General features: G+C 34.3%; 1 protein-coding gene across 16 annotated transcripts in view; it reads left to right on the forward strand.

The window, feature by feature from the left end:
* The first annotated feature begins 7,855 nt into the window (after positions 1–7,855).
* Positions 7,856–27,791, forward strand: part of LOC125661124 (F-actin-uncapping protein LRRC16A-like) — a 73,947-nt gene continuing 54,011 nt past the window's right edge. For 4 of the 16 annotated variants that reach the window (XM_048893040.2, XM_048893078.2, XM_048893057.2 and 1 more), the window contains exons 1-2: positions 7,859–8,858; positions 17,566–17,663. In XM_048893040.2, the coding sequence (XP_048748997.2) occupies positions 8,684–8,858; positions 17,566–17,663 (273 nt within the window). In that variant the 5' untranslated portion in view covers positions 7,859–8,683. Of the gene's footprint in view, positions 8,859–17,383; positions 17,486–17,565; positions 17,664–27,791 lie in introns of those variants that run through there. The other 12 variants (XM_048893014.2, XM_056152749.1, XM_048893022.2 and 9 more) reach the window with 9 other exon arrangements.

Genomic DNA, 27,791 nt, shown 5'->3' on the forward strand with positions numbered 1-27,791 from the left:
TTCTTAGTGATCAGTATATCACAAGTCTTGCAATTTTTTGCAGAACATTTTGAGGTTGAACACATGGGGTCTGAAAAGGAATTATCAAATATATCTCTTAAAGGAACATAACAGTCTTTAATTTGGGTGTAAGAATTTTGGTTTCTGTACCAAAGCTGACAATCTGACGATTGTACATACGACAAATCTTTGATATCTCGAAGGATAATCCGAGGGACACCAACCGATCTGTAGGAGCCTGTGTCCCTTATAGACGCCACAGAGTGACACCTTTTTATACTGGGCAACGTGTCAGCCAGTATTGTTTCGTTATTGTGTATATTCATGAAGGAACATATATCGAGCGACAAGTACCCTCGGGGATAGACTGTCCACCAGCAGAGATACAAACTCGATGGTTAAATGCAAGGTGAAGATAACGAACAGTGATCAATCTCATAACTCCTATAAGCAATACAAAATAGATAGTTGGGCAAACACGGACCCCTGGACACACCAGAGGTGGGATCAGGTGTCTAGGAGGAGTAAGCATCCCCTGTTGACCGGTCACACCCGCCGTGAGCCCTATATCCTGATCAGGTAAACGGAGTTATCTGCAGTCAAAATCAGTGTGCCAAGAACGGCTTAACAATCGGTATGAAACACGTCAGACAGCATTTGACCCAATGCGAGGTTGTACGGACGAAGTAGATCGTTATAACGACCATAGAATTTGCGAAATGCTGACTTCAATCGAGACTGTTGAAATCCCTGTACCATCAACTTGTTTGTCAGTAGCTTACCTCGATTTAAAAACTGACTATACGCAGAACAATCTCTTGCATATCGAATCAGTTGAGATATATAAACACCATATGCAGGTGATAATGGAATATTGCTACATAAATATGGGAAGTTAACGATGGAGAAGCTGAAATCATCCCGTTTGTCATACAGTTGAGTTGTCAGTTTGCCGTTAATGTCTACTTTCAATAAAATATCTAAGTATGAAGCAGAAGTGGAATAGAAAGTCGATATTCAGTAACAAGAGTCCTCCTCATACAAAATGATGATTATCTCGTTATTCCGAAATAAGATCTCGTAATTTATGTGGAAAAAAGCATTCCTTGATACTAATCGACTTTCATACTAGTGCTTTTTAAAAAAAATATATTTTATTGCATAACTGTTTTTCTATTGTACGTGAATAACGTTTCTTGCTTTATTGAACATGGTGTAACGTTTCTTACTTTATTGAACATGGTGTAACCAATCTGATTAAAATCAGATCCTCGATCCGATCCTCTTTTTTTTTTTCTTGTCGCTAAGAAAAAAAAAAAGAGGAGCGGATCGAGGATCTGATTTTAATCAGATTGATGGTGTAACGTTTCTTACTTTATTGAACACGGTGTAACGTTTCTTACTTTATTGAACATGGTGTAACGTTTCTTACTTTATTGAACATGGTGTAACGTTTCTTACTTTATTGAACACGGTGTAACGTTTCTTACTTTGTTGAACATGGTGTAACGTTTCTTACTGTATTGAATATGGTGTATCGTTTCTTACTTTATTGAACATGGTGTAACGTTTCTTACTTTGTTGAACACGGTGTAACGTTTCTTACTTTATTGAACATGGTGTAACGTTTCTTACTGTATTGAATATGGTGTATCGTTTCTTACTGTATTGAATATGGTGTATCGTTTCTTACTTTATTGAACATGGTGTAACGTTTCTTACTTTGTTGAACACGGTGTATCGTTTCTTACTTTATTGAACATGGTGTAACGTTTCTTACTGTATTGAATATGGTGTATCGTTTCTTACTTTATTGAACATGGTGTAACGTTTCTTACTGTATTGAACATGGTGTAACGTTTCTTACTGTATTGAACATGGTGTAACGTTTCTTACTTTATTGAACATGGTGTAACGTTTCTTACTTTATTGAACATGGTGTGACGTTTCTTACTTTATTGAACATGGTGTAACGTTTCTTACTTTATTGAACATGGTGTAACGTTTCTTACTTTATTGAACATGGTGTAACGTTTCTTACTTTATTGAACATGGTGTAACGTTTCTTACTTTATGGTGTAACGTTTCTTACTTTGTTGAATATGATATAGATATTTACCGGACAAGCATTGAAATAATTTCTGAGGAAACCAACGTGAAAAGGACGTCGTTTAACGTGACGCTCTTCTGTGTCAATTCCGCATCAAAAGTCTTACTGGCACTCTTCTACACTCTTCTGTGCAGGAGGTGCATTTAGTAGAACTATGAATGCCTAAGTGGGACAGTGTGGACCTACAGTCAATGAGAAAGACGATAAAATGTATCAAAAGCGGCTTCTCTTTAAAGTATATAAATGTGGGAAATACAAAATATTATCAAAAGAAATGTTTTACAAAAGTGGAAACATAAAAACAATGTCATATTTGCAGGTAATATCCTAGATATCGTACTTAAGACCAACAAAATAACATGATATAACGAGAATACGCAAGTTCCGAGTTACCCAAAAGTTATTTCCCTTTGTCGAACTCTTTCGCATTTTATGACGTATGGTGGGTACACAATGTATACATTATATCGTAGACTGGCATTGTACATAACGATTACGTACGATTAGTGTAATAAAAGCGTAACTTTTGTTTATATCAATCACTGGTACGCATATTCTGGCCATATCAAGCATAATTTGTTTGAATAAGATCATCAAATTGGCTATTGAATCATTATTCGTTTCCTCTTCTACATGAGTGACGCTTTTATCAAAGAAAGATGGCAATTAACAATATTTGTTTGAACCATTTTGTTATCCAATACTCATAAACTCACTAAAGTTGCCTTTTCCCTGAGATAGGATGGTCTCAGAAACTCTGGATATCATCTTTTAAGAAATAATACAACGATAGTAATTAGCAAATGTACCCACTGTCATCATATTTTACGTCATAATTTACGGAAGAGTTCGACAAAGGGAAATAACTCTTGGGGAACTCGGAACTTCCGTATTCCATGTATCTAATTACTCACTGAATACTCATCATTTACTTAGTTTGTGTATCAGTCGAATTCAGGTGATCAAAAAGCGTATGAGAACTTACTGAGCATATTCACTTACGCAGTGATGAATATTTGTCCCACTCCCGCTTGTAAACAAATTGTTTCTCGCCTTCCTATGTACGAGAATTCTCCTAAGGGAAATAACTCGGATGTATTTCGAAACCGACGTATTGTATATGCAGCTTTATTAATTTCATGAATAAACGATGCCAGCAAATTGAATTACAGTATACCATTTGCAAATATTTACATTTCCAATGTTTTTGCCTTCGATATCTTTACCAATTGAAATGATAGCTATTTCCCCATGAATGCGAACGATGTGCATATGAATCTTGGTACATGTAAATATAGTACGGCTATTTTAACGGATGATAGAATGCAAATTGAAGATTGAAAATACTTGAGGGTATGAACAGCAATGCCTCACGTCGACACACTTTCCATAAAGCGCTAACGACTGTTGCTGTTCATAATTAGTCAATCAGCTTTCAAAAATTAAAAATTTATTTCTTAAATGTACAAAAGTAATGCAGACTTTTAACAGGAATTCCAGAGATTAAAAAAATATATTTCAAAGATTTGAAACTTAGGTCCCGAACTGTCAAAACAGCCCAATGCTGTGCATTGACAATGGTACAATACAGGCACGTAGGATCGTTTTCCAGAATGGTGTCGGTCTGGCTAGCACGGATGAGAAATTGACTTGACATCTCTCTTGTCACTCAACCCCCCCCCTCCAACACAAAAAAGGAAAAAGAAATGAAAAAATTAAAACAATTTGTATGTCTCTCCTTCTCCCTGTTCTACAAACCTGACATAATCCATTCAGTGTGATATCACTCGCGTTTCTACTGTAATACAAAAACACTGCGTAATTCTAACCAACTAAGACAATATTTCCCCGTTATCTTAAACTAATTGCACTATACCGAGCATTTTCACAAACACTTTGATAAAAACACGTGTCCTTTCAAGTAAATTGCTGAATATCATTGCCCACTTGGGTATGAGATGAGAAGGCTGAGCATCATTTAAGCTAAGTAATGATGAAAATTCTGTTCCTGTGAGAAATTTGCCTGAGTAAGTGTTGGGAGACACAGAATGATAAATTCGTAAATGCTTTATAAAAATAAAACAAAATGTTCTATACCTTCCCTGCTACAAGAATATTCTTTTATAGTTAGACAGAAGTCGAATTATTTGCTGAAAGTATAATATAACCAAAAATTTGAAATACAGATGAGAGCGAGAGAGAGAGAGAGAGAGAGAGAGAGAGAGAGAGAGAGAGAGAGGGGGGGGGGGTCGCACCTAACATTTGGAGTAAGGTCAATTTTTTGGGAAGTTTATTTTAGATTTCTACTTTGAAGGAGAATTAGGAAACTGAAAAGAAAAACTGGAGTCGCAATGTTTGTTATTGAACTATGTACAGTGTTTTAAACTTGACCTTTTTGCACTTAAAATTCATTCAATGAAACTTGATTTGTCTGTTGGTGTCAACACAATATAAGCAACGGAAATCAATCATTCATGAAATAGGTACACAATCATGTCTTCTAACAATACAGATAAAAAAAAGTTTAATACAAGTAATGGAAATAGATAATTACCTTTTTTCACTTGATATACGAAAAAAATCATGATCTAAAATTTGAGAGTTTAAAAAGACATATTAGGAGTAATGTCAGTTTCTAAAATTTCACATGAATTTAAAATGGAACTAAAAAAAGTGGGGGTTGGAGACCAAATTTTTAAATTATTGGCGAAAATATTGAATTTTTATAGAAAATTTCGAGTAATTTAGTTTAATTTTTTTTAAAGAATCGGTTCTATTTGGAAAAATATAACAATATTTGATCTAGTTTCAAGTCTCAACTACTTGTATCATAAATTATAAAACAGAAATACACGTATAGAAGTGTAAAAATAGAAGATATATTAGGTGAAACAAAAACTGTAATATCACGCAGATTTAGAATTTTTTGATAAATCAATCCCTCCGTCACAAAATATAGTTCCTGCAAAACCCTTTCATAGTTAGAATTCACACAATTTTTTTCAACAGGATAGGGTTCAGTATTAGATGTGTAATATGTTTGCATCAATGAGATCAGTATTGAACCAGTAAATACTTAGCTGTAGCATCCTGCGTTAAACAATTAATCAGCGACAGTAATTTTGCGTTGGGGGGAAATTAATACAGAAAGAAAGGGTGGCGCTAATACAGTCTAATGCTCAGATGATTTTGACAAAATTGAAGGATTGATTATATTTTCCATGAAACTTACAAATCAGAAATAAAACTGAAAAGTACTAGGAACACATGTATTATATGTCGAAACATTTAATTATTTTGAACTTCTAAATTTAATTACTGATTTTTTAAATCCACAATTCTGGAAGCTAGCGAGGATGAAACCATTTGCAGCATTTTTGTACATATAAACGTAAATGCACACTCTGCACGAACAAAATACTTCTGTAAGATAAAAGAATCTAACGAGTTGTTTGAAATCTCTTGCGTTCAGATTACGGTACCAAATATGCCTCTCTCAATTCAGCTTTTCAGACGAGGCCTCATAATATATACTCCCACGGATCTATATTTGGTGAATTTTTCGGCGGAGAATACATCAAAACGTGTTTTATTTCCATTAGACTGGACATCTACATATTTTACCCTTTTTCGTGTGTTATGAACTGTTAACATTGATACGTACATATATGTCAAGAAATCAGAACAGTTTCCCTGGCAATTTTGTAACCAGGTTACACTAGAACACAGCGTTGCTGTAGCACTTCTCGTCAAATTCAGGGTTACCCTTGAAGTGGGTGTTGAAAGACAGGTCTGTAACCATCACAACTTTTGTAACCCTGACTTTGAAAAGAGGTGGATGTGGAGAGAAAGGTGTGTAATCCTCGTAATTTTTAAAGTTAGAGTTCGTAACCTTTGTAAGTTAGTAAGCCTTTCTCAAAATAAATGTGGTGAATATTTATGGATAACATACTAGAACTATATAAGACATATAAATTAGGACAAAAAGATTTCCCCTGTTCTAACCTGGTTACAAAATTGCCATTCGGGGAAACTGCTCTGATTTCTTGACATATCTAACCCTTTCTACCCCCCCCCCCCTTTGTGGATTTTATTGGCACGGAATTTCGATGTACACCCGTAAACACACGTTGACTGAAAAAAGTGGCAGCAGTACGTATTAGGAATTAGGCAGGAACATTTTTCTTTGGGGAAATTTTTAGTGTTGTATAAATATTTAGTTGTTCAAAACAAAACACCGCATCATGGGAACAAATGATATTCTGTCTTTTAGTGGGCAATTTTTGTGAAATTCGAATATCTTGACGGTTCCTATTAATTCTCATCACATTATGAAAACGCGAAATAAAATAAATTACAGACCGAAGGCTCTTGACAATGGAGACATACAACATGTATAATATGTTTCTGCTGAGGCTATGCTACTTTCACAGTACAAGTAATTCATTTTATTTTGATGCTTATTCTTCAAATTTTTATTCAATTCAATTCTTTATTGGCACTAAAGCACATACAAGTGTTGTTAGCCATGTGGTATTGTGTGTGTGTGTATATATATAATCCAAATAGAAAGAGTTGATATCACACAGTCAAAATAATTCAATAAAAAAGCAGGAAAATATACAGTTCCAAAATGAGGATGGATGTTAAAATCCAGAAAGCGCTAGTGATTTAAATATATATTGGAACTGTATATTTTCCTGCTTTTTTATTGAATTATATATATATATATATATATATATATATATATATATTGTTACATGGTATTATAATTGTAACAACGGGTTCTAAGGTATAAAGAATATCTGATATATAAACAAATTTCTTTTGCAGATGCAATATTTAGAGGATTCAGTATTAAAACAAGATACATGATAAACATATGATATATTTGAATACTTTTTTCTTACATGTTTGTATAAAGGATAATCAAGTAAAAAATGTTTTTCATCTTCGACACTGGTCTTACAATGGTAACAAAATCTGTTTTCTCTAGGAATGACAGGATTACAATATCTACCTGTTTCTATATAACTGATGCGCACTTATTCTTAGTATTGTAAGATAAGAGCGCAGGTTCTTGTGAATGTGGAAGACACAGATATGTTTGTATTTCTAGTTTTTTGTCCTCGTAGTTAAATAATGTACTATAAAATGAGAGTTTTCCACATTGAGTGTTATTGATATGTTCTAATTCTTCAAAAGTTTTATTTACAAATAAATCTTGAAGCTTAGAACCGAGAAGTTTATTTGTTGTATCACAATTAATATTCAACTTTCTTTGTAATTGTTTTATAAAGCTTTGTCAACATTTTAGAAATTTTCATTGGCCAACTTTGTATCTTCCAAGAATGCATTTTTTAAAAGAAAGTTATCATTAACATTAGATTTTACAAACAACCATAAATTACTGTAATTTGTTATTTGGACAGTGCTGACTCGACATTTTTTGTATTCTTATAAGATAGGACATAGTGATTTTTAAAAAAAAAAATGGTAATATGGAATGCACCCCCCCCCCCCCCAATATTCTTCCGTGTTTTGTACATATTTGTGTTTTGTCAATCTCCGTAACTTCCCCCCCCCCCCCTCCCCCCACTTGACTTAAAACGAACAATCCCATTTAACGAAGCTTCGACTTCTGAAAGGCTTAGAGATTCCCATTATTCTAAATAGTAGGCAATGAAATACAGCTAAAAAAAAAAAAAAAAGAACCTTTGATAAAGGCTTTATTAGATCTACAAATAAAATGAAACTAGGCCTAATCATTTTTATGCATTGGCCTATATTGGGGTCCCCAAAGTTTGGGCGTGTAGCATAAGGTACTTGATCTAGTCGCTACTGAATGATTTACACACTTGAACATACTTTGTTGGTATTAAAGTTAGATCTAGTAGGTTTATATTCATTGCGTGTCCTTGTATTTTCTTGGCATAAAGACCTACTTTCTGTTTGTAATACAATGACGTCACTTCCATATGCAATGGCGGCTAGAATCCCTCCCCTGCTTCCGCATTCATGACAGACGAAAGTACATCCGTTATTATTTCTCTACATACAACACGATTGATAACATCTTGAAATATATAAACGAATGCTCGATGGTCTTAAAATGACATCGAGTTCGAAAATACCACAAGAAATTAAAGGTAAGCCAATTTGATAGCATAGAAGACTTGCACTAAATGTAAACATCTCCGAAGAAGAGCAGCTGACAAGAAAAAAATGTTTTGTTATGACTAACCATAGTTGTGCGACCGGATAAACATCCTAATGAAGCTTCCGACGGACAAAAATATAATTATAATCACAACAATGCACTCGTCCCAGTCCTTTAAGCACACTTTCATGGTTAACATGGTTTATGAATAATAATTTTTAAGCCTTTGGCTAACAACGGTGTATAAGTAGTCCATTGAGAGGTTGACCAGGAAAATCTCTTATGTGCTAGTAGAGTGTATATGTACATGTTAAGGGAAACAAGGATGTAAAGCAAATATAATGAGCATATACTCCATAGGGAATCTATACTGAACTGTGACAAACAGGGAATTCATTGGTACTGCTTGTAACATGGAGCCTGCAATTCCTGTTGCTCCACCCAGAAAACGACGATCAATCCAAGTTGAAAATGCAGTTCATGCATCACGTGTGTCTACATTAACTATCGAAAGTTTAGGTAAAAAAATGGAATCTACACCACGTAAATCTGTGTCGCCCTCAATGTTGAGCTTGGATACATTTTCAGGTATTCCTACTCTTAAGATTAGCAACTGGTATTAGATTTTCATATTTGAAGTCACCAGATGACTGTTAGTACAAATACTGTAGTAATATATGTGATACAAAATTTTTATTGAAGTTAACACTGTTGCATGAAAATACAGTATTGCATATATATATATACTTCCTTATTAGCGTACAAACTAACGATTGAAATGTGATTGGTGTCCATCATGCAAAGATAATGATTGCCTTTTGTTGTGACTTTTCTGTGTCTCTTACTGAAGGAGAATAGCAAAACATACATTAAATGACATAGTTAAAAGGACTTTATTTGTTTTATGCAGATTGTATCTTGTTTAACGTCTCGAGATTTTTTCACTCATATGGAGACGTCACCAAGACCTGTGAAGGGCTTCAAATTTAGGCCATTGCTTGGCGCTTATTGCCATTGAGCAGTGAGGGTTCTTTAGCATGCCACACCCCCTATGACACGGGACATCCGTTTTTAAGGTCATCTCCGAGGACCCGTGACATTCGCACCTGATGCCGACCCTTTGGTGATGGAACTGTCATGACCTGTTTTATCGACTTAGGTCTGTCGCAGCCGGGATTCGAACCCAGGCCTTGCGCATGCAGGGCGATTATGCTCTAACCTCTAGACCACTGTGGCAGTTGTTTTATGTAGAAGAATAGCATAACAGACATAGAGGACAGACACAGAAGGAGGATATAGTTCACTGACCAAACCAGGTCATGCACATTCATGTGAAGCATTTTGTTTGGGCATTGACATGAAGATTTATTTAGTCAGAAGGATTTCAGGAAAACCAGATTAAAGCTTGTTAAGAAACTCCAGCTATGAATTCTATATTTTCATCATTTTGGGAACACTCCCTCATATAAGAAGAGAGGATGCCAAGGAATCCCTTGCTATATAAGCCTGGTTTTTTTTAATCTACTGGTTCAAAGGATTTGACAACTGAACATTTCTTTCTCCTGAGTAGGCATTTTAGAATCAAGTTGATGTGACATGATCTTGTGTACAAAGACACTAGAGTTTTAATGAGACACTAGTTACTGTTTTAATGCACAGTGATTTCAGTCCTTAAAAGTCTTTGCAGTTATTGAATCTAGGAGAGATTTGTCAAGATATTAGGTCTTCTATTGATTCCTTGATGTAATAATGCATCGAGATGTCAAGGGTAGAAGTGGGACGATGCATGTAAACCTTACAATACGATATTTATCGTGATACATCGATATGATACATGTATCTCAATATTATAACTAGTCATGATATTGTAAAAAAAAAAAAAAGACCATTTATTTGTCTATTTGACAATAAATCAACAAAATATGATTAAAAAAATCACATTTGTTTGAAATTGATAATGTTCCCACAGTCTTGATTTATATGTACGTGGTACATTCTCAATATCAGACAAATGTTGATCATTGTCTGCATCAGTTGCCATGGTTACATGATAGCAAAAGACAAGGATTCAATCCACCATTTGCAATTTATGTCTGGTAATTGTACAAATTTTCAATTTCCATTTCCAAGATTTTGGGAGGAAGTTCGTGTATCCCTATTGAATTTACAATGCCAGTGACGTAAAGCATGTCTTAATGAAAAATATCAGAGTATCTGTGTATCATATCACCTTTATCAATGGGTTCGTTGGAAATTTTATTCCAGCGGCATCCATTGATGTTGAAAAATGATAGAATCTGGAACTAGATTGTGAAGGATGTCCTTCATTGCAACACCCCACCCTTTCTTCATAACGGACAGAAAACAGTTCATGGCAATGAATTATTTATGAATGTTGCATCTCCAATGAATATTTCTTATTTTTATTTGTCTCTCTTCCCCATTTCTCCTCAATTTGCACCCAGAAGAATTTAAGCATTAAGCAATGATAATGTATTAAGGAAATAGAACACTATCAGGGTACTTGTGTATGAAATATTAAGTGTTTCAAGTGTTGTGATGTTAAAAATTTAAAAAAAAAATCATCTTGTGTAGAAATATTTTAATTTTAGTGTATAATCATATAGGAAAAATTAAAACCCTTTCAGACTCAAACACAGTCTGGAGATTGTCAGTCTGACAACCCACTCCAGCTAGCCAGACATTCCTACAGATTGTCAGCCTGACAACTCACTCCACTAAGATAACCAGACATTCCTACAGATTGTCAACCTGACAACCCACTCCAGCTAGCCAGACATTTCTACAGATTGTCAACCTGACAACCCACTCCAGCTAGCCAGACATTTCTACAGATTGTCAGCCTGACAACTCACTCCACTAAGATAACCAGACATTCCTACAGATTGTCAACCTGACAACCCACTCCAGCTAGCCAGACATTTCTACAGATTGTCAACCTGACAACCCACTCCAGTTAACCAGACATTTCTACAGATTGTCAACCTGACAACCCACTCCAGCTAGCCAGACATTTCTACAGATTGTCAATCTGACAACACAATCCACTAAGATAACCAGACAATTCTACAAGCATGGATTTCTTGAGAAAAAAAAACCCTTTAAAAACTTGGACGTAAGTCCGAGATTTATTCATATTTTGAGAGCTCAAATAAAAGAAAACTCAAACTTAAGTTTGAGATTTTTCTGAGAAATCCAAGGCAGTTTGACAGTTGAATTGACTAAGCTCTTGACATTTGTTATTCCATTCTCTATGACATATCACCAATTAACTAAGCTATCTAGACATCTCTTATTCCATTCTCTATGACATCACCAATTAACTAAGCTACCTAGACATCTCTTATTCCATTCTCTATGACATCATCAATTAACTAAGCTACCTAGACATCTCTTATTCCATTCTCTATGACATATCACCAATTAACTAAGCTATCTATACATTTCTTATTCCATTCTCTATGACATCACCAATTGACTAGGCTATCTATACATTTGTTAATATTCCATTCTCTATGACATATCACCAATTAACTAAGCTACCTAGACATCTCTTATTCCATTCTCTATGACATCACCAATTAACTAAGCTATCTATACATTTCTTATTCCATTCTCTATGACATCACCAATTAACTAAGCTATCTATACATTTCTTATTCCATTCTCTATGACATCACCAATTGACAAGGCTATCTATACATTTGTTAATATTCCATTCTCTATGACATATCACCAATTGACTAGGCTATCTATACATTTCTTATTCCATTCTCTATGACATCACCAATTGACTAAGCTACCTAGACATCTCATATTGCATTTTCTGACATATTACCAATTGAATTCCCCCCCCCCCCCCCCCCCCCCCCCCCCCCCCCCCCAATGTAGCATTCCTCCTTAGATCCATTTTAGAAAATGTTGGCAGTCACAAAAAAATTAAAACTCTTGTACGAGCTGTCTCTATGAAGAGGTGTAGGGTTTACTGTAATAAAATTGAACTCTAAGCATTATTTTTTTTGTCCTACTCACTGCATTTCCATTCTAAGTAACTGTTGTCTGACTTCGACATTCCACAATATGGGACCAGTCGCGGTAGCTCAGTGTCAGAGCATTCGCTTCATAACCAGGAGGTCAGGAGTTCAAAGATAGTAATTGCTTCTTCGCAAACACTTGACATTTAGAAGTGAGAATCACGGGTCTTTCGGATATAACCTTAAAAACGGAGGTCCCATGTCGCAGCAGGCGTTGGTGCATTAAAGAATCCCCACTGCTTCGGCCCTGAGCATTAACCATAGGTCTAAGTTTGTGGTACTTCACTTACAGCTGGTGATATCTTAATTTGAGTGAAAATTTCTCGATGGGACATAAAACAAACAAACAACAACCACCAGCTCAATAAAGGCACCATTCAAGTTGATCAATTCAAACTTTCAGTTTTATACAAATTATATAAAATAAATGTAGATATTGTCTTAATTTAGGAAATAAATCTTAATTTTGAAAATACATGAGGGTTGAATTGTGATATGCTTCATACTGGCATATTTCATGAAGTGTGTTAACTTGTATTTTATATATTCTACTTTGAATTCATTTCTGTCAAAATTTTCAGTAATGTAGACATTACTATATTTATCAAGATTCATATGCACATTGTTCACAACTGCGTCACATTCATGTGGAAATGGCTGTCATACAATTGGGAATTATGATATTGAAGGCAAAGACATTGGAAATGTAACTAATATGTATTTGTATCTTTATTGAACATTTGTTGAAGTCTTCACTGAAGAGTGATGCAGCATTTTTAGAGTGTTGATATATATCATGTAACTTTTGACATTTCGGAGACTGCATGCACATAGAAATCATTCGAAGTTAAATTACAAGCATCAAGACAGTGGCAAATAAGATTTGGATTTATTTATATTGGAGAGAGTATGAAGATTGAAGAAATGACAAAATTTTCAGGAAAACACTTAGTAGATGTGTAGATTAGTTATTTCATATTTATATGATATTGCTGTTCTGCGTAATGCTGGCGAATCAGATCTGGTTGTGTTACGCTTATACGCCCTGTACATCCTTGTTGCTTTTCAGCAGCCTTTTTTTCAGGGTCAACTCATCAAACATGAAAGCTTTCAGTTTGTTAAATTGAATTTAATTTGAAAATTGATGACAGTGATTTATTAATGAATCTGATAGTATCTGAAGATAATTGGCTTTCAATTAATAATAATAATAATAAGACCTTTATTTAACCAGGATTACATATTTAGCGATAACGCTAGTTTTCAATATGGTCCTGCATATAACATACATACAGACAGATATTAGTAAAATAAACACAGATTAAAAGAAGTAGAATACATATAAACTTAAGAAATAATTATGAATGTAAGATAAATAGAATACAAAATGAAGCTTAAAAAGTATGGTGATAATCTCTAAGATAATTTCTCTTAAAACACGCAACACTCGTTGAGTTTCTTATGTTTTGATTCAAGGCATTCCACACTGTGCTCCCTGAAATGCTGAAAGATCTTCTATAATATTCTGTTTTTGCCCTGGGTATATACAAAATATTTGAATAAGAATTTCTAGTTTGCCTCTGACTGACTTCTGATACATATTTAAAAACATTTAAATAATCCGGCATTAAACCATGTAAAACTTTATACACTAAAATGACTTTTCTATAGACAAAGTAATCTGATAGAGGCAACCAGTTAAGTTCTGTAAACATGACATTAGATGGTGTTTCAAAATTTCTGATGTTAAGAATTACCCTTGCAGCTCGTTTTTGCAATATAAAAAGCTTATTCACATTTTCAGCATTTCTTGGATTGCTCCATATAGTACAACAATATGTAAAATGTGGAAAAATCATAGTATTAAAAATCTTCAGCAGCGCATCGTTTGACATAAAATATCTTATTCTTCTTAAAATGCCAATTCTCTTGGAAATCTTGTTCATAAGTGATTCTATATGAATTGGCTAATTATAGCATGTTCACAATATCGTCTTTCATCGCACAATTTGAAACACCCACAAATTGTGTAACTAATCACAATTTTATGTTGCAATTGCTATAAACATGGTGATTGCATTTCTGAAAGCGTATATCAGCACTGGAATGTAATACTTTTTTATGTTGCTATGTTCATATTATCAACTTTGCATTGTTTGTCTATTATTCTGGTATTTACAATACATGAGTCTGTAATTGATTATTGTTACTCTTTGGTGGTTTGTTACTTCAGGGGATGATTTTCAAACCTATTAAACTGACATCGGATACATATTTTTGGCGTTGCCCAAATTGTATGGGTGAAGAGAGAGAAAAATGGAACTATTGATTTGCATTGCATCACCTCATTTTGGCATTTTATCTTTTACATTTATACGGGATAACCAACATAGTGTTGTTCCATGTCTGTTTTCACTATCAGTGGTTTAATTGTTGAATTATTGAGCCTTGCAAATGACGTGTATAAACTGTTTTTTATTAGGTTTGCCGCATTATACTTTTATGTCAGTCGTACTTTTAAAAATGTTGCATGCATAGATGTTAACCGCAAACTAACAACTCAACTTTTACGACAAACAGGATTACTTCAGCTTCTCCACCATCATCTCCCCATATTTATGTAGCATTAATATTCTGTTTTCACCTGCATATGGTGTTTATGTCTCTCAAATGACTTGATATGCACAAGCATGATTTGCATATGATCAGTGATCAATATTTGAACTGAGGCAATCTTAGGTGACAAATAAGTTGATGTAACAGTCTTGTTTAAAGTCAGCATTTCACAAATTCAATGCATGGTCATTATTGCAATCTAATTTGCAAATACAAACTGTCATTAGTTTGAATGCTTTCTGATGTCTGATTGTTTCTCAAGATAAAGGGCTCATGGTCATGATGGTGGATATGACCAGTCAACAGGGGATGCTTACTCCTCCTAGACACCTGTGTCTACCTCTGGTGTTTCCAGGGGTCCTTGTTTGCCCTTCTCTAATTTTGTATTATATATACATGTAGATTTATGAGATTGGTCAATTAATTAAGCACATGTGTATTAACTAAGTGTGTATAGGACTGCTACTGTTAGCTGACTGAATGCTAACTGTGTATAGGACTGCTATTGTTAGCTGACTGAATGTTGTGTATAGGACTGCTATTGTAGCTGACTGAATGCTTACTGTGTATAGGACTGCTATTGTTAGCTGACCGAATGCTATCTGTGTATAGGACTGCTATTGTTAGCTGACTGAATGCTAACTGTGTATAGGACTGCTACTGTTAGCTGACTGAATGCTAACTGTGTATAGGACTGCTACTGTTAGCTGACTGAATGTTGTGTGTAGGACTGCTATTGTTAGCTGTCTGAATGCTAACTGTGTGTATAGGACTGCTATGGTTAGCTGACTGAATGTTGTGTATAGGACTGCTACTGTTAGCTGACTGAATGTTGTGTATAGGACTGCTAATGTTAGCTGACTTAATGTTGTGTATAGGACTGCTACTGTTAGCTGACTGAATGTTGTGTATAGGACTGCTACTGTTAGCTGACTGAATGCTAATTGTGTATAGGACTGCTACTGTTAGCTGACTGAATGTTGTGTATAGGACTGCTACTGTTAGCTGACTGAATGTTGTGTATAGGACTGCTACTGTTAGCTGACTGAATGTTGTGTATAGGACTGCTAATGTTAGCTGACTGAATGCTAACTGTATATAGGACTGCTATTGTTAGATGACTGAATGCTTACTGTGTATAGGACTGCTATTGTAGCTGACTGAATGCTATCTCTGTATAGGACTGCTATTGTTAGCTGACTGAATGCTTACTGTATATAGGACTGCTATTGTTAGCTGACTGAATGCTAACTGTGTATAGGACTGCTATTGCAGCTGACTGAGTGCTATCTCTGTATAGGACTGCTACTGTTAGCTGACTGAATGCTAATTGTGTATAGGACTGCTATTGTTAGCTGACTGAATGTTGTGTGTAGGACTGCTATTGTTAGCTGTCTGAATGTTAACTGTGTGTATAGGACTGCTATGGTTAGCTGACTGAATGTTGTGTATAGGACTGCTACTGTTAGCTGACAGAATGTTGTGTATAGGACTGCTATTGTTAGCTGACTGAATGCTAACTGTATATAGGACTGCTATTGTTAGCTGACTGAATGCTTACTATGTATAGGACTGCTGTTGTAGCTGACTGAATGCTATCTCTGTATAGGACTGCTACTGTTAGCTGACTGAATGCTAACTGTGTATAGGACTGCTATTGTTAGCTGACTGAATGTTGTGTGTAGGACTGCTACTGTTAGCTGACTGAATGTTGTGTGTATAGGACTGCTATTGTTAGCTGACCAAATGCACTTTAAACCAAAACAGTGGGGGAAATATACATCATAGAACATCATAGAACATTTACAAGTTCCTCATTTTTAAGGATTTTATATTTGTACCTATAACAACCAAACTCAGCCTAAAAATATATATATCAACCCATGTATCCATTCTTTTTTTGTTTGTTATCAAGCCTCCTTAAATACATCAACTGATAGAATATTATATTATATATTATATAACGTCACATTGCAGTAAGCGGTGCATGCAGTTCCCTGGTGTGCAAAGGGCATGCAAATTTAAACCCACCATCTTCCTTAGTATCAGGACACAAACAATGACTCAAATCTACATACATGAAAAATAGGATTTATATAAACTTTTGATAACACTATCACAGAAAATTTACAGAGCACCTTAAATAACTGAATACCCAGAAGCTCTGAACAAAAATCAAACACTGTAGGAGTTAACATGAAAAGGGTGCATAGAGACAAGAATACAATACTGCAGATAAAAATTAAACATGAGGACGATGATAAAATTCAAAATGATGACCAGCTGTTTTTTATGTGCAAGATGATAATACCTTAATGAACTTCTATTTTTAAAAAAAATCGTCATGTGTTAAAAAATTAATAATGTCATGTTGCATTTGGAATCTTGAACTTCCTCTTTCAGTTTAAAGGGGAGCAAAGAATACCCTGTGTGCTATATGCATTGTCCTATTGCAGTCTATTGGTGTTATTTTAGGAACAGCAATTTTATGGCCTGATTTATATATATGCATTCATATACCTTCAAGCATGTCGCTGTCAAGAGGTTTGAAATGAGAGGAATTATCAATTTTATGCCAAATTATAGAAACAGGTTGTAGTATTGTTTTCTGTTTGTGTTTTTAGATAGCATCCGAGAAGTCCTAGGCAAGAATGTCACCCTTTATCAGAAATGTATGGTGAAGCACGAAGTCCGGCCTGATAAATTTGAGAGGAAGATAGTTGTAAGTTTTTAATTGATTTAAAACTTTTGAATCATTTATTGTAGTTGTTGAATGGATGGCTTAGTATCTGTTGGATTAGACTGCCAGCTTGTCAGTTTTGTGTTCACACGTAGTCTCAGCATTGTAGGTTGTACCCACAGTGTCAGACAACACTTGTGTAAGTGCTGGACGCCTCCCCCTACTCCCACCTTACCCCCAGCAAAGTTTGAGTGTACACTGGAACCAGTTTGCTCTTCTGTTCTCGTTGAATTATTCCTTTCTACTTAAAAATCATGAAACTTATTCCCACACAAGTTCTTTATGAGGCAAGGATTTTTTAAATTTACTACATGCATTACAAAGGTCAAGGTCACACAACCCGAGTTTGGAAATGGAACTGTAACCCAAATTCAGTTTTCTCTTTCCCCACAATAGTGTGTAAATATACAGTTTTGGGTGATTATTTGTACCTTGATCTATGGAGAATACATTTATTATATAATAGACATGAATGTATATATGTAGCACAAAGTATTTCTTAAAAGTAGATATGTATATAATAGCTCAATTATGCCCAAGTTTGAATATCATGCACATGTTCAGATGTGCTGAAGGAGGGATGTGTTAATTCCTTCATGACCGCTCTAGATTTACTTTGTCCTTATCTAAGTCTTTGTCCCATTAAATGCACATGAGCTCCTGGTTTTGTTAGATTTTAATAAGGATATGAATACTACCATATTCTGTGAATAAAGTGAAATCTTTAATATGCATACAAAAAACTATGGTTGTAGAGATATGAATGAAAATAGTTTTTAAAAATACAGCCCGTCTTTATACATGCTTTCTTTCTGAATCGAGCCATGTGCTGACAACATGACTGTTTTATTAGCGTACATGTACCACATACTATTTTTCCAGCACTTTTTGGATCTGTACATATCTATAACTACCCTGCAGCGTTTTACTCATGATCTAGCATAATGAATTTTGTCTGATAGATCCTAATTTCTACATATCTATAATGTCAGTGAACTCAATGTCAAAACTTACTGACGCTGAAGTTTACTTTCCAAGTTGGCACTCGCAATGCATACAATATACATACTGAAGATGTCCTATAGTTAAATCAGTCAAGAATGAACTTAAAATTTTGACCTATTAATTACCTTCATCTGGGATAAAATCAAACAATTTATGCTGCATATTATCTTCACCTTTTCATTATATATTAGATTGCCTTTATAGATACATTAAAGTGATCATTAGCTATCATTTTGATGTGGAAAATTTTAGTTGTAAAATTGTGATTTATTATTTCAATGAAAGAAAAAAAATAGTTTGTAAACTTTTGTTATTGATATTTGTGTTAGAAAACATATTCAAGGGCTCTGAATGAAGCAAAATCACATTATTGTCGTCCCGTACAAAAATTGATTTCTAAATAATTAGTGATTTAGTAGGTACGATGAATGTACCTTAAGGAAAACTTGTTTTGACTCCATCACTACAGATATTAAGGTGGCAAAGACGTATATTCACATCAAACAATTACCAGGAAGATGAAGGAAGTGTGTTTCGAAACAATCCTCCAGACGATGCTGGGTGCTATGCAACATATTTATCAATTATTTGTATACAGTATATTGTGCAATTTTTGCATGCTGGAAATGTTAAAATTTTCGCAAATGAGGAAAATTTCTCTACATATAAATGATGAATATCATGAGAATATGTTAAACAAAATTACACCCAAAAAGTAAAGTGCTACAATGTTGAATTAGATGTGTATAAAGAAAAATCTGCTCAACATCCCGATGTCAAAATTATCTGGTATACGTATTACAATATTTTGTCAGCAGGTCTTAAAAATATAAACATTGATTCAGAAACAGACCCACAAATACTGTAGCCCTTGTATTAGATCCATGGACGACAACAGAATCAATATTATCAGTGCTAGGCAGTATTCATTTCTTAAATGCAACCCACCTAAAGAGGAATAGCATTAACATGCATTTTTATCTCAAGTGAGTTTTTCTGATCACCTTTTGTCTTCCGTCCATTAACTTTTTACATTGTTTACTTCTTTTGTCTCTCTGTCGACAACATTAACTTAATTTGCTCCTAACCTTTGATAGGTGAGTGATGGGGCTCTTATATTTCATATGTACATTCCTTGTGAGAAGAACTTTTTATGGTACCAAAGTTTTTAACATTGTGACCCCGACCTTGGACCTTGGAGTTTGACTTACTTTCAAGAAAGCTTAACCTGTTCAATATCTCATGAACTATATATAATTATAAAGGTAATAGAGCTTTTGTAATATGGCAAGGTCTTTCATATCATACTGTGATCTTTTACCCTGTGACCTTGACCTTCTCCAGAACAACAGGTTATATTGATATTGGAACATTCCCATGCTATGTGAATTCAGGTTTGGTTATGTCACGACCCTTTGAGGTTGAGACCACAATATGAGGTGAAAATTTTGATGGGAATAAAGATAAAAAACAAAAATCTAGTAAAAATTCTAACAGCTGAACAACAGTAGGGCCTTGGTGACTCAGGCGAGCGATGTGGTCTCTAGGCATCTTGTTATCAAGTCGGTCAAAAATTAAAGCAAATAGAATTCAAGTTACACTTGCATGCTCTTGTTTTACCATGAAGTGGATTTTCGTTCTTTTCTATCAGCCTTTATTTATATTTTGTCTATGATTATGTTAAACCCTTTTTTATCAGCCTTTATTTATATTTTGTTTATGATTATTATGTTAAACCCTTTTCTATCAGCCTTTATTTATATTTTGTTTATGATTATTATGTTAAACCCTTTTCTATCAGCCTTTATTTATATTTTGTCTATGATTATTGAGACTGGGAATTGATCGGTCTGTATTTAGAAAAAAAAGAGGACTCTTAAAACTTTGAGAGGAAAATATTTTTATTGGCTTTATTAAAGATATCTAAATAATATGAGGACAAATGGACTTTTGATGAAAAGCAAGTGCCTGGAATGTTTAAAAGGGCTGTAACACTCATTTTGATCCAATATATTATATCATTACTTTTTTTGGATCAAAGATTTAAAAACAGAGATCTGATGATGGAAGTTTGAAAATGAATAAATTGTTTGATAAGGACTAATTAACTCCATTAATTTGTACAAAAAGTTTTGATATGTCATTCATTTAGTGGTGAGCTGCACAAATATCAACTTAAAAGCAGTAGATTTCCCTTCGGATGTGCATATTGGCTGATTTGGCTGGTTCGTAAACTGCATGCAGTGACAGTAATGATGACATTTACACAGTTTTGCTTTATTATATCGGGAATTTCAGACATTTGATTGTCTCAGATTGTAACATCTGGTCTTTGACCGACTGTGGCTTACATGAAAAATGTCTGGCAGGCTCATTTAATGGTTGAAGGCTGTTTTATTGAGATGCTTGCCAGGTAAAGAAAGGTTGCTAAATTGTAAATTGTGAGGGGGAATCAATGGGAGCATTCATGGTCCTGTTTATGTTTCATTAGCTATCATCCAGGAATAACTTTTTCATATAAATTTTCTCAGAACTTTTCTACAAGCTTTACTGCATATAGTGTACTTATGATTTACTTCTGGTGGTAGCTAGGATTAATGTGAGACCTTTAGTTGTTGATTCCAATCTTAGCAGGGGCACCATTATTTCTCATTATGTCTCCAAAGGGAGACATTGGTTTTGTACTTTCTATCTCAGTGGAGGATGTAAAATAGCTTATGAATGCTTCTTCTCCTATATGGCTTATCGGATAGACTTGAAACTTTGTACAATGCTTCATTGCCATTTGTAAATGTGTGGATGTAAAATAGCTTTTGAACGCTTCTTCTCCTATATGACTTATCGGATAGACTTGAAACTTTGTACAATACTTCATTGCCATATGTAGATGTGCATATTGTTGGGAGAAGAGGATCCAATTATTTTCCTAAAAGTTATAGTGGATCTAAGGGTGGAGGATGTAAAATAGCTTGTGAACACTCCTCCTATATATGGCTTATCAGATAGACTTGAAACTTTGTACAATACTTCATTGTCATTTGTATAGATGTGCATATTGTCGGGACAGGAGGATCCTATTTGTTTTCCTTTAAGTTATAGTAGATCTAAGAGGGGTGGAATTTAAGGCTTAATATAGCTTGTGAACACTTCTCCTATATAGCTTATCAGATGGCCTTGAAATTTTGTACAATACTTCATTATCATTTATAATGATAATAGCCTTTACATGTATTTATAATAATATATGGTGTTCACATTGTTCTGACCCAGGGATCTAATATTTTCCTACAATTTACAGTGGATCAAAGAGGAGTGTTTTATTGCTTTGTTTTTCATGTACAAGGGTATGTTTCACTTTCCTTCTGGTATTTCAGCATAACACTCATTATTTTTGTGTTATATACAGCAATGACACATCGATGTTGAATCTTTTCTCCATCTTTTTCCTCAATGCACGAAGTACAGATCATAATGTTTATGTTCCTGCTCATGCTTTCTCTTCCATATCATGCAGTACATTAAGGGGCGGGGAGTGTAATTTGGATCACTTTCAATTAGGGGAGCTGGGGAAGCATTTGTTTTTAACAAAACAAATTATATTTTCAATATGACAATCAATCTGTGATATGCTGAATGTCTTGGGAATATATTAGACTCCACCAGAATTAAATGACCAGTTTTAAGGACCTCTCACTGGGTGTACGTACAACCTTATGCACACCTACATGTAGATACATATATTGATTAAGGTGTGTCCTCATCCCAAGTGTGTCACTGCAACTCAGGGGGAGATGAAAGGTGAAAATAACAAGCTGTGATCAATAAATCCCATGAAGAATACAAAATTAAGAATTGGTCAAACACGGACCCCAGGAGACACCATAGGTAGGGGTCAGGTGCCCAGGGGAAGCAAGTATTCCTGTTGTATCTTGTTAAGTTTCTTAACTTTAGAATGGATAGTTCTGATGGAGAGATTGTTTATGAGTTATATTTACTGTAAACTGTGTAAAAAATTGTCACTGATTTGTAAAATTAATTTTGAAATGTAGCATAAGACAAGGCTAAAGACAATTCATTAGAGGTCTTTGAGAGCATGTCCATTGCCTGAAAAACCCACCATTTCATTGTAAGCTATTTATGGATATGCAAAGATCGTCTGCTTTACATTTTGTAAATATTGCTGTCTGTTAAGATGTAAAGATTAAAAAACTTGAACTTGACACAATTAAATTTAACCATTATTAAACATTTGTAATTACAGGTATAATTATTTTGATTAGCTTTTCTTTCTATGGATCAAATTATAAAAATGACAAACCAGTCTATTGAATTGTGTAATTGAGAAGAAATTGATATATGAAATTCAGTGTCTTAATAGATCAGGGACTTTATACTGAGTATATATATATATATATATATATATATATAGATCCCTGTTAGGATTGTACTGGTCAATAGTGAGACCAGTGTATCGCATCGTATTGGTTATGACAGGTGCACTCTTTGTATACCCCAAACAGAACTCAAAATCTGGAAAATGTTTTTAAAAAATAGGAAATTGACTTCCCTTATGAATGTGATTTAAGCACATACCACAATATTTGAATTGCTGTAGCATTTGGTTTAAAGTTGTTTGTTTTAAGGAAATAAATATAGAGAGTAAAACCATCGAGTATTCAGCTGAGAATTTCACTTCCTACTAAGGATGTAATTATCTATTGATAAATATCGGTGATTAATACCTTACGTCAATCCAGAAAATGATATAAATATCGATACAATTTATAAAATTAGAATTCACTTCAAATAAGTGCTTACACAATGTAAAAAATATGTATTGATACAATATATATATAATATCCATTATGCATCCTGGCTTTCATGCATGTCCCCTCCAAGAGGATCTTCTATACTGCCATTAAAGAAGTCTTATCACCGCCCTACGTCACAATCAAATGTAAATGCGGAACCACACTTCTGTTTTCCAAAATGTGGTATTATAATGATATCGGTTTTTATTTTTACATGGTGATATTCAAAATATCCAATATCAATTCCTTCCTGAGCGCTCTTATCAGCTGTGACAAAACTTAAGTTGATTTTGTATATATAGAAAGTTGAAGATAATTCAAGCTTTAGAAAAGAATCCGTGGAGAAACAAAGATTAGATGAACAACATTTTGGCGGGTGCGGGCGTGTCAATTGCATGGTACATGTTGGATGTATAACTATATATTTACATTTGCAACTGTTTTCTCCTACATAACACTATTACGAGCAATACATATTTATTTCTGGATAAATCTACTACAGGGTCAACAGAGGTCACGGCTGTGCATATGAACATTTGTAAAGTAGGTAACAGGTACTACTTTTACTAAGGCAATACACATCTAGCAATCGCTCTCACTTACTACAGAAATCTTTCAATAGATGAAATCAGCACCACAAAATGTATTTACGGTTTTATTTGTATTCCAAGCAGTGGACTTTCATCAATAATTGATAAAAGCATAACTGTAAACAATGTCTTTAGTTACTAGCCTACTAGGCCTAATGTATGTCTAAAATTTCGTCTGCTACAACTTCACCCTGGTCATCGGTGATGCGGAATTGTACCTACTGCTAGACATGACATTAGGCTTTAGCAAAAAGGTCGTTCACAGGATGTATGGCCGATAAGTCGTCAAAGTGCATTAAGACCTACACACCACACTGCTTCCGTGCCACAGCAGCCAATAGAGCCATAGTGCTTGATGTCAGTTTCCAAGTTTATGTCGGGACATCGAAGCGAGGCGTTAAAAACCTATTACAAAAAATTATCGAGTCAAAAGAAGCGTTCAGTGAGCCCATGTTTATCAACAATTACATATTCAAATCCAAACCGTCCCTTACCTTCGTGCAGTTCCACATTCTCTGCGATGTTCAGTTCTTTCCGGAGATTCATCTAAGCTGCGTCCTCTGTCCTGTCTATAAAAAATTTGCCAACACCTGACGACGGCCGCCCTGTTCTTCATGTTCCTCCATCTCAGTCTTCTGTTAACTCCGTAATATCCACAGAATATCTTTCAAAGTCGGTCTTCAACGTCTTCACTTTTCAAAAGTCAAAGCGCATCACAACTCTAAGTGTAACACTGCGCATCCCCGTTTAAATCATAATTCCCCCACCCCCTAAAATTAGACATATGGAAGAGTTTTCCATTATATACTCCCGAGTTAATGTATAAGTATATGTTGATATACTTGCTTTCTAGCGTCTTAATAATTAAAACAGTTCTTCATTTTATAGAACTTTGTTTTGTGTTGTCGTCATTTTGAACATCTATGACGCTTCGTTGTGGACGTCAACAATTTGAAATGTATGGAAACGTGTTGTTAACACAATTCAGCAATGTTACTGACCAAAAATGTAAATATAAGTAATAAGGTATCATTTAAAAATATTTATCGGGATATAAATACGGGTTGGTACATGATCAAATTTTCCATAAAGCCCTTCGGGCTTTATGGAATTTGATCACGTGACCAACCCGTATTTATATCCCGATAAATATTTTTAAATGATACCTTATTTCTTAAATATACACAGCCGACTGTACACAATATATGAATAACGGTCAGATTTATAACTATACACAGTTGACTGTACGTACAGTATGAATGACTGTCAGATTTATAACTGTACACAGTTGACTGTACGTACAGTATGAATGACTGTCAGATTTATAACTATACACAGTTGACTGTATACATACAGTATGAATAACTGTCAGATTTATAACTATACAATTGACTGTACACAATATATGAATAACTGTCAGATTTATAACTATACACAGTTGACTGTACATACAGTATGAATGACTGTCAGATTTATAACTGTACACAGTTTACTGTACGTACAGTATGAATGACTGTCAGATTTATAACTATACACAGTTGACTGTATACATACAGTATGAATAACTGTCAGATTTATAACTATACAATTGACTGTACACAATATATGAATAACTGTCAGATTTATAACTATACACAGCTGACTGTACACAATATATGAATAACTGTCAGATTTATAACTATACACAATTGACTGTACATAATATATAAATAACTGTCAGATTTATAACTATACACAGCTGCCTGTACATAATATATGAATAACTGTCAGATTTATAACTATACACAGCTGCCTGTACATAATATATGAATAACTATCAGATTTATAACTATACACAGCTGCCTGTACACAATATATGAATAACTGTCAGATTTATAACTGTACACAGCTGACTGTACACAATATATGAATAACTGTCAGATTTATAACTATACACAGTTGACTGTATACATACAGTATGAATAACTGTCAGATTTATAACTGTACACAATTTACTGTATACATATAGTATGAATAACTGTCAGATTTATAACTGTACACAATTGACTGTACAACAGTATGAATAACTGTCAGATTTATAACTACACAATTGACTGTACATACAATATGAATAACTGTCAGATTTATAACTGTACACAGGATACTATACATACAGTATGAATAACTGTCAGATTTATATATGTACACAATTGACTGCACATAGTGTATGAATAACTATCAGATTTATATCTTTTAATGTTTCAATGTTAATACACCCATTATTTTACGTGAAGCCTTTTATCAGTGTATTCACTTATGAGGGCATTGAAGTTGTAAGAACATGTCTTGTTTTATACTTTCGCTGAATGTAAAATTTAGCTTAAATATTCAGAACAGGAAATTTTTTCTAGATGTCATAGCCCTTGGAAGTAGTGATAATTTTTCACTAGTACTCAGGTGACCAATAAGGCCTGTGGGCCTCTTGTTGTATGTGTGCACCATACAATCTTTTGTGTGTGTGTGCATCATACAAATAAGAAAACAATATGTAAAGTTTAACTTGGTTTACTATGTTGTTAAGTTACACTTGGTCTACTATGATGTAAGGAAAAGCATCTGGACAACTTGAAGGGTATGATGTGATCAATTTGAATTCAACTTTAAGGATGAATAACACATCATCAAAATGTCTGACTTCTATTTGATGAAACATGAATGAATGAAGATATAAATATCAGCAATACTTGCATATTCCTTTTAAATTGAATTGCCTATTGACTGGAGTAGCCCAGTGGGTCAATGTGTCGACTGCTGATCTGCAGTTTGTGCTTTGGAGTCTAGCAGGGGTTTTGTCCCCCCCCCCCCCCCCCGATATTTTCTACTAAAACTGTATTTTTAAAGCAAATAGATGAATTCAAAAGTTTTCAATTTCAAAATAGCGCTGTACATATCCTCCACTTTTCATTGATATCAGATTTTTCCATGGTGTTTTATTCCTCCTTAAGATTTATTGAGTAAGAAAGATCTGTGGGTGCTTGTGCTTGATACCATTAGTGTCTGCTTGTTTATACATTGTTGCATTTATTCATCATTAATGCTCTCCAATTATCCTGTCTATTGAGGAACTACAATTTTAATATTTACCTGTAATTTTTGTGTATTGGAAGACTTTTAAAGCAATTTATTATTGTCATTACCGAGGATCCTTTGGAAAGTTGCTCAGGCCTTGCATATCTGCTGAATGGCTATAAAAGTTTCGCTTCATAGAGATCGATGTTAAAGAAATTCTGCAGAAAGGAAATCAAGGCTTAAAGTCAAAATCTATATTCCTTGCTGGAATTTTATAGTAGTCAAGTAGTGCAGTTGATAATAAAGTATTTAGTAAGATAGTCACCAGCTGTTGTTAATTAAGTTCAGACTTCTTAGTTTTTGCAGTTGAAAAGCATAATTGCAAATTCTTATTGAAGTCTCCTTCATGATCCTTACACCAGTGCATAATACCTAAAGTCCTGAGGTTTCACAAGACTTTAGGGGTTTAATTTTGACCCTTTAAGTGGTGTCTGTATATTCTGTTACAGAGAGGGATGACAAGCACAGGCGATGTACGTATTAAAGCAGGTGATGCACTTACTGTTAAAGTGATTATTTACACTGGGAGGTTAAAGTACGCGTTTTTCTACATCCAACATTATGCGTTGGGAAAAAATATGCGGTAACTGAATAGA

Source organism: Ostrea edulis, chromosome 1 (assembly GCF_947568905.1).
Source record: "Ostrea edulis chromosome 1, xbOstEdul1.1, whole genome shotgun sequence".
In the NCBI taxonomy this organism is placed as follows: domain Eukaryota; kingdom Metazoa; phylum Mollusca; class Bivalvia; order Ostreida; family Ostreidae; genus Ostrea; species Ostrea edulis.